Raw genomic sequence first — 18,349 nt, 5'->3', positions numbered from 1 at the left:
GTGTTCCTTGTGACAAAACTGCATTTGCATGAAAAAACCTAGAGGATTCATGAAAACAAATGTCAATGTCCCAATGTAAATCTAGAAACAAATCCCAAGTTTAACAGGAAAACTGGCAGCTCTTAATGAGTTATGTCTGAAAAAATAAAATCTCAGATACATAAAATAATTTTGCATATATTGCACAGAATTCATGGATTTCTGAAACTACAAATGTCAGGTTAAGAACCCGTTTTAACTTCTTTTTCTATAGATCACAATTAGAAAATTCTTACTCCCTTGTTTGCATCTCACTGTTGTACCATGCTTTTAGGAACCTCAATATCCTTGCTTAGAGTGCAAAGGGAAAGGAACCTAAAGTGGAATTCTGACTGGATTTTCTATAGAAATACTATTTCTGGAGGCCAGGTTTCATGGTTTTATTCAACTATACTTTAGGTATACTATGTACTATGCAGGTTCCCTCAGACAAATCACAAAAATCTACTCATGTTAGGCAAGTTTATCCAAAATATACTCATTTACAAATGAACATCAGGAATACATGTTTGTAAACTCAGGAATGAATACATAATGCTTGAAGAATTAAATTTATTGAGCACTAACTATGCAATAGACACATAATTGAGTATTTTATAAGCATTATCTTGTTTAACCCTCACAACCCATACAGGGTAGATACTATTGTTACACAGTATACAACTGAGGAAAGAGGCTCAGAGAGGTTAAAGAAAAACTGTTGAAGGTTACAAGGTAAGGCAAAGGCTGGGAGACTTGATGCCAGACCCAGAGATATTAAATCTCTGTTGCCTCTATATAAATATCCATTCTAGATAAAAATAGTAGTATTGTTTGGTCAGAATAAAACAAAGAAAAAGGAAGAGTGATTTAAATGGTAGAGTATTTTGACTCTCTAATCATACAGGACAGTTTCCTAATATATAATCACAAAACTGGTAGAGAAAAACATAGTTCTCTTTCTCTGCTAATAGTAGAATATCTAAGTTTTTTACTTGACTGCTAAGAAATTTACTTAATTACTAATAAAAAATAACCTCTTCAAATTGAAGAGTGAGAAAAAGTACTCTGAACTCAATTCTGAGAAAAAAATTAAGAATTAAAGTAGATCTGATGGAAAAATGGGAGAAAATTACTGTACTGGCCAACTTTTTAGCCAAGAATGGGAATGCTAGCCATGTTTGGGTATATATGCTAGACTAGTGAGCCCCAACATGTTTTGGTAGTATGTCTATCAGTAAGAAAATACATAAGCATGACTCTCAAATATATATATATATAAATAAATAAATTATATGCCTTTGCTATTATACTGTCTTATTGTGTAAATTCATAAAATATACCCAAAACAGAAATTTAAAAAGGAGATAAAAGATTCTTTATTTAAAACCTTTTATCTGGTACCTAGTGCATAGCTGACCTGCTGGAAATAGCGGTAGGAACAAAGTTCTTGGTCTTATGGAATTTACATTGAACAAACAAATGTCACGTGTCCCTAAGAACTACATAAATTTATAGGGTGGCCATTAGAATAAACATAGTATATGGAGATGGAGAATGACAAAAGACTATTTAGATTGGGTGGTTGGGGAAAACTAGCCATGAGATATTAGAGCATAATTGAGCATTTATTTGAACAGTTAAATGATATTTTTAGGTATCTCGCTAATCATGATGTTTTTATACCATCATTTGTTATTATCTCAAGACACCCTTAAGGTGAGATTTATTCTTAGGTATAGTGTACATGAATCTATATTTCAAATACTCTCCTTGATACTTTCAAATAGTCTTGTCTCTATGAATCCAAATGAGCAAGCATAAACTATATTATTATATAATAGTTGAGGAAGGGTGCCTGTCATCCCCTCACCACCACATAACTTCTACTCTTTTTTCAGAATGCCTTAGTGTCCTGTGATATGAAACTGACATTTTGCCCAAGTATAGGAGCCAGTGCCTATTCATATACTACATATCATAAACTTTACTTTCCCATTTTATTTAGATAAAGTGAATACCTAATACTTCCTTTTCATACCCCAAAACACTGTCTTCAAAATATTAAAAAAACCCTCACTGCTCTATCCTTCAAAGAAGTGAGTTTGGAGACATTCAGATAAAAGAGAGCTGATAAACTCATGGCCAGAAACTCCTAAAAGAGAAAAAGAATTCTGGTAGTTGCTTAATATGAGACTGCACAGATCAGATCTTTAGAAAGCTATGCTAACCATATAGTAAATGAAACAATTATTTTAATTAAAAATATACATGCAATAATCAATCTTCCCATGTTTTCTTCCGCCTGCTACTTCTATAGCTTTTCTTCTTCCTTCCTAATTACAACCCTTAAATAGAATTCGTGCCTCATATCAAATTTACTGAGTATCATAATTCTTCCAAGTGGTAAAGATACCTCAAGACAAATGCTGGGCATAGAAGCCATAGGGCATAAATATGCAAAGAAGTAAAAAGCTAACTTTTTCAAACAATAAGGCTTCTCTCTCACTTACCAACTTCACATTTCCCTGTATGGCCCCGGAAGATGACTGGTTAGCCAGAGACGGGTAAGATTCCTCAAGGGAGGAACAACCTAAGACAGGCACAGTTGCAGGGGGGCCATCAGGTGAGAAATTGGGGATCAACAGAGGTGAGGCTTAGAACCTCACCCCCCCGTTCTGAGAGAAATCTTCTGCATACGTGGATGTTTTATTGCCCTGGTCTAGCTTGGATTAACACATAGGCTACAGGCACACACCTGATCATCTACATGTGCTCTCTTACAACACTAAACTATGTTTTCTACCTTTATCTTGTATCTACCTACCACTTCAGCATTTTATTAAAAATAATAATAATAAAGAGAGAAATGTGGTATCCACATATAAATCAAGTATAAAAACCAAATGAGTATTCATATTTGAACTGACTGTTTAGAGTTCATAATGCATGAGCAAAACCGAAAGTTTCTGTGATGACTGCCCTTGTACTGTTCACTATGTAACTTATTCATTATGTAAGAATTTGTTCTACATGTAAAAACTTGTTTGTTATGCCTCAGAAGATTGGAGACTGACAAAAATTAGGCTTGGGGTGGATTAATGATTGTGCATTGAGCATTGACTCCCCTATACAGAATTTTATTGTCGTTAACAACCATTTGATCAATAAGTATGAGAGATGCCCTCACAAAAAAAAAAAAAAAAAAAAAAAAGGACAGAAAAAAAAAAATATATACTTGCCTATGCATATTTCGCTCAGTGAAAAATCATAGCATAAAAACCAAAAAGTTAATTGAGGTGATTTTTTTACTTTTTGCTTCTCCATATTTTATAATTTTTTATAAATAAACATGCATTACCTGTGTAATACAGGCTTCAACAGTATTAAAAGTACACAAACAGGAGGAGGGAGCCAAGATGGCGGCGTGAGTAGAGCAGCGGAAATCTCCCAAAACCACATATATCTATGAAAATATAACAAAGACAACTCTTCCTAGAATGAAGACCAGAGGACACAGGACAATATCCAGACCACATCCACACCTGAGAGAACCCAGCGCCTCGCGAAGGGGGTAAGATACAAGCCCCGGCCCTGCGGGAGCCGAGCGCCCCTCCCCCCAGCTCCCGGCAGGAGAAGAGCAGGCAAAGCGGGAGGGAGAAGGAGCCCAGGACTGCTGAACACCCAGCCCCAGCCATCCGGGCCAGAGCGCAGACACACTGCGTGCGCGGGGAGCCCCTGGATACTAGGGAAACAGGGCAGCAAGAACAGTGAGCGGGCACCGGAGGCCTGGCACCGGAGGTCACCAGAAAAGCAAGCGACCATTTTTTTTTTTGCTGTTCTGTTTTGGCGAGCGCGTTTTGGAAGTCTTAAAGGGATAGGGACCCCAATACTAGGGAAACAGGGCACCAAGAACAGTGAGTGGGCACCGGAGGCCTGGTGCCTGAGGACACCAGAAAATCAAGCGACCATTATTTTTTTTTTTTTGGTCGTTTTGTTTTGGCGGGTGCTTTTTGGAAGTCTTAAAGGGGCAGGGCGGAACACTTAATCTAGAGGTAGGGATCCGGGGATCTCTGGGCACCCTAACCCCTGGGCTGCAGGGAGCAGGGAGGCCCCTTACGGAGATAAATAGCCTCCCAGCCGCTCCCTGTCCAACGCGACTCCACCACTTTGGAGCAGTAGCCCGAACCAGGCCACACCCACAGCAACAGCAGAGATAAACTCCATAGCAGCCGGGCAGGAAGCAGAAGCCCTGTCTGCGCGCAGCTGCCCAGCACAAGCCACTAGAGGTCGCTGTTCTCCCAGGAGAGGAGGGACATAAACCAACAAGAAGGGAAGTTCTTCCAGCCGTCACTCGTCCCAGCTCTGCAAACTATTCCTATCACCATGAAAAGGCAAAACTACAGGCAGACAAAGATCAAAGAGATAACACCAGAGAAGGAGACAGACCTAACCAGTCTTCCTGACAAAGAATTCAAAATAAGAATCATAAACATGCTGACAGAGATGCATAGAAATATGCAAGAGAAATGGGATGAAGCCCGGAGGGAAATCACAGATGCCAGAAAGGAGATCGCAGAAATGAAACAAACTCTGGAAGGGTTTATAAGCAGAATGGATAGGATGCAAGAGGCCATTGATGGAATTGAAACCAGAGAACAGGAACGCATAGAAGCTGACATAGAGAGAGACAAAAGGATCTCCAGGAATGAAACAATATTAAGAGAACTGTGTGACCAATCCAAAAAGAACAATATCCATATTATAGGGGTACAAGAAGAAGAAGAGAGAGGAAAAGGGATGGATAGTATCATGGAAGAAATAATTGCTGAAAACTTCCCCAAAATGGGGGAGGAAATAATCGAACAGACCACGGAAATACACATAACCCCCAACAGAAAGGATCCAAGGAGGACAACACCAAGACACATAATAATTAAAATGGCAAAGATCAAGGACAAGGAAAGAGTTTAAAAGGCAGCTAGAGAGAAAAAGGTCACCTATAAAGGAAAACCCATCAGGCTAACATCAGACTTCTCGACAGAAACCCTACAGGCCAGAAGAGAATGGCATGATATATTTAATACAATGAAACAGAAGGGCCTTGAACCAAGGATACTGTATCCAGCACGACTATCATTCAAATATGATGGTGGGATTAAACAATTCCCAGACAAACAAAAGCTGAGGGAATTTGCTTCCCACAAACCACCTCTACAGAACATCTTACAGGGACTGCTCTAGATGGGAGCACTCCTAGAAAGAGCACAGCACAAAACACCCAACATATGAAGAATCGAGGAGGAGGAATAAGAAGGGAGAGAAGAAAAGAATCTCCAGACAGTGTATATAACAGCTCAATAAGCGAGCTAAGTTAGGCAGTAAGATACTAAAGAGGCTAACCTTGAACCTTTGGTAATCACGAATTTAAAGCCTGCAATGGCAATAAGTACATATCTTTCAATAGTCACCCTAAATGTTAATGGGCTGAATGCACCAATCAAAAGACACAGAGTAATAGAATGGATAAAAAAGCAAGACCCATCTATATGCTGCTTACAAGAAACTCACCTCAAACCCAAAGACGTGTACAGACTAAAAGTCAAGGATGGAAAAACATATTTCAAGCAAACAACAGCAAGAAGAAAGTGGGGGTTGCAGTACTAATATCAGACAAAATAGACTTCAAAACAAAGAAAGTAACAAGAGATAAAGAAGGACACTACATAATGATAAAGGGCTCAGTCAAACAAGAGGATATAACCATTCTAAATATATATGCACCCAACACAGGAGCACCAGCATATGTGAAACAAATACTAACAGAACTAAAGGGGGAAATAGACTGCAATGCATTCATTCTAGGAGACTTCAACACACCACTCACCCCAAAGGATAGATCCACTGGGCAGAAAGTAAGTAAGGACACAGAAGCACTGAACAACACAGTGGAGCAGATGGACTTAATAGACATCTATAGAACTCTACATCCAAAAGCAACAGGATATACATTCTTCTCAAGTGCACATGGAACATTCTCCAGAATAGACCACATACTAGGCCACAAAAAGAGCCTCAGAAAATTCCAAAAGATTGAAATCCTACCAACCAACTTCTCAGACCACAAAGGCATAAAACTAGAAATAAACTGTACAAAGAAAGCAAAGAGGCTCACAAACACATGGAGGCTTAACAACATGCTCCTAAATAATCAATGGATCAATGACCAAATCAAAATGGAGATCCAGCAATATATGGAAACAAATGACAACAACAACACTAAGCCCCAACTTCTGTGGGACACAGCAAAAGCAGTCTTAAGAGGAAAGTATATAGCAATCCAAGCATATTTAAAAAAGGAAGAGCAATCCCAAATGAATGGTCTAATGTCACAATTATCGAAATTGGAAAAAGAAGAACACATGAGGCCTAAGGTCAGCAGAAGGAGGGACATAATAAAGATCAGAGAAGAAATAAATAAAATTGAGAAGAATAAAACAATCGCAAAAATCAATGAAACCAAGAGCTGGTTCTTCGAGAAAATAAACAAAATAGATAAGCCTCTAGCCAGACTTATTAAGAAGAAAAGAGAGTCAACACAAATCAACAGTATCAGAAACGAGAAAGGAAAAATCATGACGGACCCCACAGAAATACAAAGAATTATTAGAGAATACTATGAAAACCTATATGCTAACAAGCTGGGAAACCTAGGAGAAATGGACAACTTCCTAGAAAAATACAACCTTCCAAGACTGACCCAGAAAGAAACAGAAAATCTAAACAGACCAATTACCAGCAACGAAATTGAAGCGGTAATCAAAAAACTACCAAAGAACAAAACCCCCAGGCCAGATGGATTTACCTCGGAATTTTATCAGACATACAGGGAAGACATAGTACCCATTCTCCTTAAAGTTTTCCGAAAAATAGAGGAGGAGGGGATACTCCCAAACTCATTCTATGAAGCTAACATCACCCTAATACCAAAACCAGGCAAAGACCCCACCAAAAAAGAAAACTACAGACCAATATCCCTGATGAACGTATATGCAAAAATACTCAACAAAATATTAGCAAACCGAATTCAAAAATACATCAAAAGGATCATACACCATGACCAAGTGGGATTCATCCCAGGGATGCAAGGATGGTACAACATTCGAAAGTCCATCAACATCATTCACCACATCAACAAAAAGAAAGACAAAAACCACACGATCATCTCCATAGATGCTGAAAAAGCATTTGACAAAGTTCAACATCCATTCATGATAAAAACTCTCAGCAAAATGGGAATAGAGGGCAAGTACCTCAACATAATAAAGGCCATCTATGATAAACCCACAGCCAACATTATATTTAACAGCGAGAAGCTGAAAGCAGTTCCTCTGAGATCGGGAACTAGACAGGGATGCCCACTCTCCCCACTGTTATTTAACATAGTACTGGAGGTCCTAGCCATGGCAATCAGACAAAACAAAGAAATACAAGGAATCCAGATTGGTAAAGAAGAAGTTAAACTGTCACTATTTGCAGATGACATGATACTGTACATAAAAAACCCTAAAGACTCCACTGCAAAACTACTAGAACTGATACCAGAATACAGCAAAGTTGCCGGATACAAAGTTAATACACAGAAGTCTGTGGCTTTCCTATACACTAACAATGAACCAAGAGAAAGAGAAATCAGGAAAACAACTCCATTCACAATTGCATCAAAAAAAATAAAATACCTAGGTATGAACCTAACCAAAGAAGTGAAAGACTTATACTCTGAAAACTACAAGTCACTCTTAAGAGAAATTAAAGGGGACCCTAACAGATGGAAACGCATCCCATGCTCATGGCTAGGAAGAATTAATATCGTCAAAATGGCCATCCTGCCCAAAGCAATATACAGATTTGATGCAATCCCTATGAAACTACCAGCAACATTCTTCAATAAACTGGAACAAATAATTCAAAAATTCATATGGAAACACCAAAGACCCCGAATAGCCAAAGCAATCCTGAGAAAGAAGAATAAAGTAGGGGGGATCTCACTCCCCAACTTCAAGCTCTACTATAAAGCCATAGTAATCAAGACAATTTGGTACTGGCACAAGAACAGAGCCACAGACCAATGGAACAGACTAGACAATCCAGACATTAACCCAGACATATATGGTCAATTAATATTTGACAAAGGAGCCATGGACATACAATGGCGAAATGACAGTCTCTTCAACAGATGGTGCTGGCAAAACTGGACAGCTACATGTAGGAGAATGAAACTGGACCATCGTCTAACCCCATATACAAAAGTAAACTCAAAATGGATCAAAGACCTGAATGTAAGTCATGAAACCATTAAACTCTTGGAAGAAAACATAGGCAAAAACCTCTTAGACATAAACATGAGTGACCTCTTCTTGAACATATCTCCCCAGGCAAGGAAAACAACTGCAAAAATGAATAAGTGGGACTATATTAAGCTGAAAAGCTTCTGTACAGCAAAAGACACCATCAATAGAACAAAAAGGAACCCTACAGTATGGTAGAATATATTTGAAAATGACACATCCCATGAAGGCTTGACGTCCAGAATATATAAAGAGCTCACACGCCTCAACAAACAAAAAAACAAATAACCCAATTAAAAAATGGGCAGAGGAACTGAACAGACAGTTCTCCAAAAAAGAAATACAGATGGCCAACAGACACATGAAAAGATGCTCCACATCGCTAATTATCAGAGAAATGCAAATTAAAACTACAATGAGGTGTCACCTCACACCAGTAAGGATGGCTGCCATCCAAAAGACAAACAACAACAAATGTTGGCGAGGCTGTGGAGAAAGGGGAACCCTCCTACACTGCTGGTGGGAATGAAAGTTAGTTCAACCATTGTGGAAAGCAGTATGGAGGTACATCAAAATGCTCAAAACAGACTTACCATTTGACCCAGGAATTGCACTCCTAGGAATTTACCCTAAGAATGCAGCAATCAAGTATGAGAAAGATCAGTGCGCCCCTATGTTTATCGCAGCACTATTTACAATAGCCAAGAATTGGAAGCAACCTAAATGTCCATCGATAGATGAATGGATAAGAAGATGTGGTACATATACACAATGGAATACTACTCAGCCATAAGAAAAGGGCAAATCCTACCATTTGCAGCAACATGGATGGAGCTGGAGGGTATTATGCTCAGTGAAACAAGCCAAGCAGAGAAAGAGAAATACCAAATGATTTCACTCATCTATGGAATATAAGAACAAAGGAAAAACTGAAGGAACAAAACAGCAGTAGAATCACAGAACTCAAGAATGGACTAACAGGTACCAAAGGGAAAGGGACTGGGGAGGATGGGTGGGTAGGGAGGGATAAGGTGGGTGGAGAAGTAGGGGGGTATTAAGATTAGCATGCATGAGGGGGTGGGAGAAAGGTGAGGGCTGTACAACACAGAGAAGGCAAGTAGTGATTCTACAACATTTTGCTATGCTGATGGACAGTGACTGTAAAGGGGTTGATAGGGGGGACCTGGTATAGGGGAGAGCCTAGTAAACATAATATTCGTCATGTACGGGTAGATTAGTGATGAAAAAAAAAAAAAAGGCAGTTCCTGTGTGGTAACCTCCAATGAGTTCTACACAAGGGTATAAAGGGCATATAAAAGTGTAGGCAAAGGGTCTGTTTGTGTTTATACAGAGGATCAGAGCCGAATTGGGCTACCCCAAAAATGAACTAAGATACGATATGAAAAAGAACTTCCAACATCAGCACTCTCTGGAAGACTCATGCCAGAAGATGATCATCAAAAAACCCCAACAAAGATCCACGCACTGCTACAGCTGTAGATGCACTCATCCCACCAGTTCCTGGACTTACCATGGGAATGAGGAAGGAGATATCTAAACTGGCCTGTGCATACAGTAAAACAACAAATTTGACTGGATCTATACTGTTGGAACTCAACCAAGAATTAGGAGAAGTGCAAATTGTAGCGCTCCAAAATCTTACAACTACAGACTATTTACTGTTAAAAGAACATATGGGATGTGAACATTCCCCAGGAATGGGTTGTTTTAATTTGTCTGATATCTCTCAGACTGTTCAAGTTCAGTTGGACAATATCCACCATATCATAGGTAAGTTTTCACAAATGCCTAAGGTGCCTAACTGGTTTTCTTGGTTTCACTGGAGATGGCTGGTAATTACAGGTATGCTTTGGTTATGTAACTATACTCCTATTATGTTAATGTGTGTGCACAATTTAAGTAGTAGCTTAAAACCTATAGATGCTGAAGTTACTCTACAAGAAGATATGTCAAAGAAATAATCAATCTTCCCAGGTTTTCTGCCGCCTGCTACTTCTATAGCTTTTCTTCTTCCTTCCTAATTACAACCCTTAAATAGAATTCATGCCTCATATCAAATTTACCGAGTAACATAATTCTTCCAAGTGGTAAAGATACCTCAAGACAAATGCTGGGCATAGAAGCTACAGGGCATAAATATGCAAAGAAGTAAAAAGCTAACCATTTCAAAAATAAGGCTTCTGTCTCACTTACCAACTTCACATTTCCCTGTATGGCCCCGGAAGATGACTGGTTAGCTAGAGACGGGTAAGATTCCTCAAGGGAGGAACAACCTAAGACAGGCACAGTCGCAGGGGGGTCATCAGGTGAGAAATTGGGGATCAACAGAGGTGAGGCTTAGAACCTCACCCCCCCTGTTCTCAGAGAAATCTTCTGCATACGTGGATGTTTTATTGCCCTTGTCTAGCTTGGATTAACACATAGTCTACAGGCACACACCTGATCATCTACATTCGCTCTCCTACAACACTAAACTATGTTTTCTACCTTTATCTTGTATCTACCTACCACTTCAGCATTTTATTAAAAATAATAATCATAAAGGGAGAAATGTGGTATCCACATATAAATCAAGTATAAAAATCAAATGAGTATTCATATTTGAACTGACTGTTTATAATTCATAATGCATGAGCAAAACCAAAAGTTTCTGTGATGACTGCCATTGTACTGTTCACCATGTAACTTATTCACTATGTAAGAATTTGTTCTCCATGTAAGAACTTATTTGTTATGCTTCAGAAGATTGGAGATTGACGAAAATTAGGCTTGGGGTGGAGTAATGATTGTGCATTGAGCATTGACTCCCCTATACAGAATTTTATTGTTGTTAACAACCATTTGATCAATAAATATGAGAGATGCCCTCACAAAAAAAAAAAAAGTACACACTTCCAATTGTAAAATAAATAAGTAACTGGGATGTAATGTATAGCATAAGGAATATAGTCAAAATATTGTAACAACTTGGTATGGTGATAGCTGGTACCTAGAATTATCATGTATATAAATGTTGAATCACTGTGTTGTACACCTGAAACTAATGTAATGTAACACTGTGTGTCAACTACCCTTCAATAAAAAATAATTATCTACAAAAAAAAAAAAAAGTACACAAACAAAGCCTGAAGGTCTTTCAACCAAATAAAGTAGAGCAAATCTTTAAGAACAGTATTAGTTGGGATAAATCCAGAGCTTTTATAAACCAAGGGAAGCTTAAGAAAAGTATCAAAGACACCCAAAGTGATAATTAAAACTATATTCAGAGCAAGAATGAAGAGATCTACCCTTGGGATGGAAATAAAGCTAAGATAAGGTAAGAAGATAGTGAGAGAGCATCTAGTTGTGCCTTCTTAGTTCAAGTCTCTTAGGCTCATTCCATGTTGCCTAAAGAAAAGAAAATTCATCAGTAAAATTAGAACAATTTTGAAATATGATAGAAACTTCAGAATACCTGAGATGGAGATGTGTCTTGACTTTCAGAAAAGGGACAGAAGGTAAATTCCAGAATAATAATCTCAGAATATGACTGCCTAGTAAAGTTCCAGAATGATCTAGCATAGTGATTCTCAACCTTACCAGGCTCAAGTTGTCTATGCAATAAATATTTTACAAGGCTTCCTTTATTATCCAGAAATGGAATTGAATGACAATGATGTCTTCACCAATTGAAAAAAAATCAATATAATGCCCTCACTGCTTTATAGAAAGAGAAAATAGAGGATTTATAATAAAATAGTTATTTTAATAATGAGGTATTACCTCACCCAGAGTTAGAATGGCCACTATCCAAAATACAAGAAATAAGTATTGGCAAGGATGTGGAGAAAAGGAAACCCTCCTACACTGTTGGTGGGAATATAAGTTTGTGCAGCCACTGTTGCAAGTAGTATGGAAGTTCCTCAAAAAACTTAAAATAGAAATTCCATACAACCCAGTAGTTTCACTTCTAGGAACTTGCCTGAGGAAAACAAGGTCCCTGATTTGAAAAGATATATATATACCTCTATTTATTGCAATGTTATTTATAATAGTCAAGATATGGAAGCAACTAAAGTGTCCAACAATAGATGAATGGATAAAGATGATGTACATATGCACAACAGAGTATTACTCAGCTGTAAAAAAAAAAAGAAAGAAATCCTGCCACTTGTGACAACATGGATGGACCTAGAGGATATTATGCCAGTGAAATAAGCCAGGCAGAAAAAGACAAATGATTTCACTTACTAGTGGAATCTAAAAACAAAACAAAACAAAATGAACAAAATAGCAATAGACCCAAAAGACATTGAGAAATGACTGGTGGTCACCATGGGGTTGGGTTGGGGAGGGTGGGTGGATGGGTAGGTTCAGCAGGATAATGAGGCACAAAATTTAATCATAACATAAGTTGGTCACAGGGATAGAAGTGCATGGAGAATATAGCCAATGATGCTGTAACATCTTCTACGTTGACAGATAGTAACCACACTAGTTGGGGTAAGGATTTAATAATGTGTGTAATGCTTGTGTTGTATACTTGAAACCAATACAATATTGTATACCAACTGTACTTCAATTAAAAAATATATACTTGAAATAAGTTTTTAATTGAGGTATTACTGATGTACGATCTTACATTGGTTTCAAATATACAACACAGTGGCTCAACAGTTACCCATATTATTAAATCCTCACCCCCTCTAGTGTGGTTACTATCTGTCAACAAAGAAGATGTTACAGAACCACAAAAAGTTTATTTTAACTAGTAACTTGGTAAGGCATGACCACACCATAGAGATAATAGTCAGATGCTTCCTTCTACTTATAATGAATCAATTATATTTAAGATACACATATTTTGAAAAGTGCTTAATACATTTGTACATATATGTATACAATCATACCACAAGTTACAAATGCAAATGATTTAAAAAATGGTGACCAAATGCCACAGGCAGAATTGTGACATGATTTTTCACAACGACGCCCACCTTTCAGTAACATTCTGAACAAAACAAAGTACCATCTTCCCTCTACTTACATGGCAGCTGCATTACCGGAATCAATGTATGACAGAACCATCCCCCCAGATACATTGTTAAATAAATCAGTGTTAGGCTCTAGGATAGTTCTTAAATAAATCAGTGTTAGGTTCTAGGATTAGATAATCATAAACACGATTTACAGCTACATGATTGTCCATTAGTCATTCGTGAGTCAGTCCATGAGGTTGCAGGACTTCCTTGTGTAGAACTGGCTATGTAAAGCAGCAGAATGTTTAGCTTTTCATATCATTGCAATTAAGGATTATATCCCTCTATTTTTGTGCTGTACAAAAAATTCCCCATGTTTCCAAAATACCCCCTAGATGGCAATATTATCCCTGTTGTGAATTACTAAGAGCAAAGACTATACCATGGTGTATTCACAGCAAGGCCTTGTATGCAAGAATCTTCTTAAAGTTCTGCTTATCATCATCTCCTCTTGGAAGGTAAAGAAAGAAGAGACCAGAATACTATTTAGAATGATGATCACAATTTACAAGAGTCATTATGAATGGTTTCAATATTACAAAAAAGAATTTGAAATATAAATTAGCACTGGTTAGCATAGTCTGCCCAGAATATTTAACTTCACCTGACTAAATAATTTAAAGCAGATTAGCTATTAATAAAAAGGCCCCTGCTTCTCTGAAGAGGTCTTAGAAATATAAGCCAACGTTCCTACATTTCCTGTAAAAACCTTGGAGGAAATGAGAAATCTGCTTTGATAAAATAAATGGGAGTGGGAAGATTTGGACCACTTACTATAAAGATCTGAGCTCAGCTCCCAGATGGACATTCTAATTCACAGTTTAGAAAACCTAAGAGTTGATCCTAAATACTCTACAAGTAGAGTTGTCACCACATCCCAAAGGAGAGAATGTTCTTTTATAAGAGAGTAATCTGCCCTAGATTTAGAAGTGTAAGAAGGGACTGCACTGGAATTAAAGCCACTTCCTGTTCAGAATAAAGAAGAAATAGGCCCATTTCCTTCTTAAAGTTCATAGAGGTTTCAGCTGAATGCCACTATAGGTGGACTATAGAGTTCTGATAAATTTATCCTTTTATCCACTTAATTAATTTAGGAACCCTTCTGCAACAGGAAGTTATTAAATGGATTAACAAAGCACTTTTGTTATTATTCCTTGAATTTAATTAATGGAAAAAAATTCAATGAAAAACAAATTTAAGAAAGACAGACTGATGTAAAAAAATTGTCTTTAAATATGGAGGTTCCTCAAAATGTTCAAAATAGACTTACCAATTGACCCAGGAATTCCACTTCTAGGAATTTACCCTAAGGATGCAGCACTCCAGTTTGAAAAAGACAGATGCACCCCTATGTTTATTGCAGCACTATTTACAATAGCCAAGAAATGGAAGCAACCTAAGTGTCCATCAGTAGATGAATGGATAAAGAAAATGTGGTACATATACACAATGGAATATTATTCAGCCATAAGAGGAAAACAAATCCTACCATTTGCAACAACATGGATGGAGCTAGAGGGTATTATGCTCAGTGAAATAAGCCAAGTGGAGAAAGACAAATACCAAATGATTTCACTCATCTGTGGAGTGTAAGAACAAAAGAAAAACTGAAGGAACAAAACAGCAGCAGAATCACAGAACCCAAGAATGGACTAACAGTTACCAAAGGGAAAGAGTCTGGGGAGAATGGGAGGGTAGGGAGGGATAAGGGCTGGGAAGAAGAAAGGGGGTACTATGATTAGTATGTATAATGTGGGGGGTGGGGGAAAGGGGAGGGCTGTGCAACACAGAAGACAAGTAGTGATTCTACAACATCTTACTATGCTGATGGACAGTGACTGTAATGGGGTTTGTGGGGGGGACTTGGGGTAGGGAAAAGCCTAGTAAACATAATGTTCTTCATCTAGTTGTAGATTAATGATAACAAAATTTAAAAAAATTGTCTTTATGTAACATTTTGATATTTTTCTCATCTTGGATTTTTTTGCATTAATCTTGATTTTTAAAAATACTGCATTATTTGTCTTCACTGAGTTTTTTTGGTGCCTCTCTCAACTCTATGCAGAGGTGAGTGACTCCAGGTCCCAGCCCCGGTCTTCAGTAGTTTTCAAGAATGAACAGGCGTACTGGGAGGCCCCAGTGCATCCATATTTGGAATAGTTCTCTTAAGTGGTATTATTTCAAAAAATATTTAAGCAACTTAAAGCACCGCTAACATACTCCAAAGTGCCTAAAGGTATCTCCCCCAATCCTGGGAGACCAACCACTTTCCTTTTGAGTCAGGGGCAGGTGCACCACAGTGCAAATCCTCTGCAAAGAAGAAATTTAGGGAAGACAGTGGTCTTTCCTGCACCGGGACTGATCACCAGTAGGCCTTCTTGGCCTTGTGAAAGCTCTTAGATTGGTTAAGAAACTGATTATAATAAAGTGAAGCAACAAACACGACAGGCAGATAACAGCCGAGGTCCCCGCAGTCGTTCCCTCCCGCCCCACCGTTTTCTGGTAAGCTGACGCAGTAAGGGGAGAAGCTGGCGGGCAGCCTCGCATACGCACCCTGCTCCTGGGGAATCCGCACCAGGCAGTCCACCATGCCTTTGTACTGTGCCTCGGGGCTGATCTGCTTGGATGACGCCTGCACCTGCAGCAGCAGCTTTACCCGCTCGATGGGCGCCACCGCCGTCTTGGATAAAGCCGCCGCGACCCCGCCTGCGAGCAGGTCCTTCCCGAAAGACGCGGCGTCAAAGAGCAGCTTTTCCGCCTTCTTCTCAGGCCGCTTCTTCGGAGGTTCACGCTGCATGGTGGGACAACGGACGTAAAAACCGGTAAGAGCAGCTCAAAATCACCGCAGGAAGGGAGGACGAAAGGAAGCAGAAAACCGCCCCTGCACAGTCCTGGCGGGAAAGTGGCGCTCAGGATGCCGGGAGACCAGCATGCCAGGGGCGACCCCGTGGAGCTGCGCAGTCGCTTCCAACGGCCTCCGCCCCTTGGCACCAGCCACGTGGCTCCCGACACGTGGCCCTTGGGCGTGTGGACCTGTCTTTGTCGGTCTCAGTGCCTGGACCTCATTGCTACAGACAGCGTCAGAAGACTGCGGGTTCTGAGACAGGGAGGAGAGGGTCCCGGGGACCATATTCTGTATAATGGTATTTAACAAACTATAAGGCAGTTAAGCCAACAGTGTGATTCTAACCGAGTTTAGTCTTAGTTCCAAGGGTTACCCTTCAAAAGTCTTAGAATTGCTTTAATTTCTGCTCCTTTCATTTAGCGGAGGTCGTTTGTCTAGTTACTTTCTGGTTTTGCTGATTGTACCCCCATAGCATAATTCAACATATTTGCTTTTCTCTTGTATTTTATTTAAACCAGCTGTTTTGTCATAGAGCAGTGGTTCTCAATCCAGACAACACATTCAAAGGACACAGTGGTGTGCTGTTTCATTTCATAGTTGGGCTTAAGGAATTCTTACGTGCAGGGTTGAGAACCAATGACTTATTCTAGAGAATAGTTCACAACTTTATTTCAGGAATACATTTCACTCTTAAGTTATTTAAGACTACAAAGAAGCTTCTTGTTTTTGTGTGATAGGTGTGGTATTCACTGTTTCTGAAATGGAAACAAAATTAAAAATATTTATTCATTTAAAATAGTAATAAACCTATAACATAACATTTTAGAATAAATACTTTAAAAACAAAGAATAGACAAGCCTTGTTTTAAATTTTTGAAAATTGATTTAATTTATGGCTTAATGGAAGAGTTGGATTTACACGACTGCTTTTGCAGTCTGTTGCAGTGACACACATCATGTCACTGCTGGAAAACCCCACTGTATGCTAATGAGAGATTGAGTGAAACAGGCAATTAATATTTTAGGAATATTAGGTAAAGTTTTGACCTGATTGAATTTCAAAGGTCTAGGTGGCATCCTTATATGCCTTATACTCATCTGCAGTTTTTTATCAATTCAGGTTTGACTTCAGTCTTGAAACAGCTTTAAAACATGAGATGAGTTACTTTTTTTTAACTTTAGTTCTAATTTTTTCTTTATCATCTTAAGAGGTGTAGTCAACACTTTTAATATTACTTGTCACTAGTTAAAAAACAAATATTTAGGCCAGAGGATTCCAGAGCAGGAATTTTAATATTTTGATGACCTCACATAAAACCAGTTGGCAAGGCCTTCTGCTATCATGTATGGTGCTACCTTCCTTTCCACTGTGGCTTACTTGACTCTTAACTGGTGGTTCGGCATGATTCTCCATTTTACAAGATGCTGCCGGATTAATGTTTCTCAAGAAATTGCATTAATCGTTATTTCTAGGTTTAACAAATTTAAAGTCTTCTTGTTACATCAACTTCAAAATCTATTGTGAGATCCATTTAAAATTCAAGAAATGACTGGCAATTTTATCTGCAAAAATCTGAAAAATGAAAGGTTTGTTTTCATAAGATAATTTGAAGCATTAACAAGCACACAGGGACAAATTTAAGGGGAGGATTACTTGAATCACACTTTATAGACAATATTATCTTTTAAGGTGCTAAGAGAACTCAAAGGAACCACCTCTCACATCACAGAAAACAAGTATCTCAGAGGACAGAAACCCAGTATTCTGCATCCCAGGATTTTTTTCTTCCTTTCTTGTCTCATTTTTCCCACACCCCCCTAGATGACTCTGTAGTTAACAGTATTGATAGCATATTCCTTTATGATATCCTCAAACTTATTTCTGACATGTATTCATTGATAGAAGACAGTAAAAGTGGAAGCACTTAAAACAGCTTTTTTACCTTAAGAGCTTTGAATTAGTTCAACAGACTTGAGCAGAAATGTTTATTTTAATTTGCTGCATTGTATTTATTGATTTAGGGAACAAAAAAGTTCTGGTGATTTACATGTTGATTTAAAAAATACAGCATCTCTGGGCCTTTGCACTGCTCACCCTG

The 18,349-nt window shown here is 38.5% G+C and overlaps 1 protein-coding gene across 1 annotated transcript in view; it reads right to left on the bottom strand.

Annotated features, from left to right (window-relative positions):
- SLC25A31 (solute carrier family 25 member 31) overlaps positions 1-17,338 on the bottom strand; it is a 35,960-nt gene extending 18,622 nt beyond the window's left edge. Inside the window, exon 1 of the mRNA XM_036922955.2 lies at positions 15,959-17,338. Coding sequence (XP_036778850.1) covers positions 15,959-16,202 — 244 coding nt within the window. The 5' untranslated portion in view covers positions 16,203-17,338. The remainder of the gene's footprint in view (positions 1-15,958) is intronic.
- Positions 17,339-18,349: the final 1,011 nt, after the last annotated feature.

Source organism: Manis pentadactyla, chromosome 5 (genome assembly GCF_030020395.1).
Source record: "Manis pentadactyla isolate mManPen7 chromosome 5, mManPen7.hap1, whole genome shotgun sequence".
Lineage (NCBI taxonomy): Eukaryota > Metazoa > Chordata > Mammalia > Pholidota > Manidae > Manis > Manis pentadactyla.
This window is presented reverse-complemented; position numbering and strand designations above follow the sequence as displayed.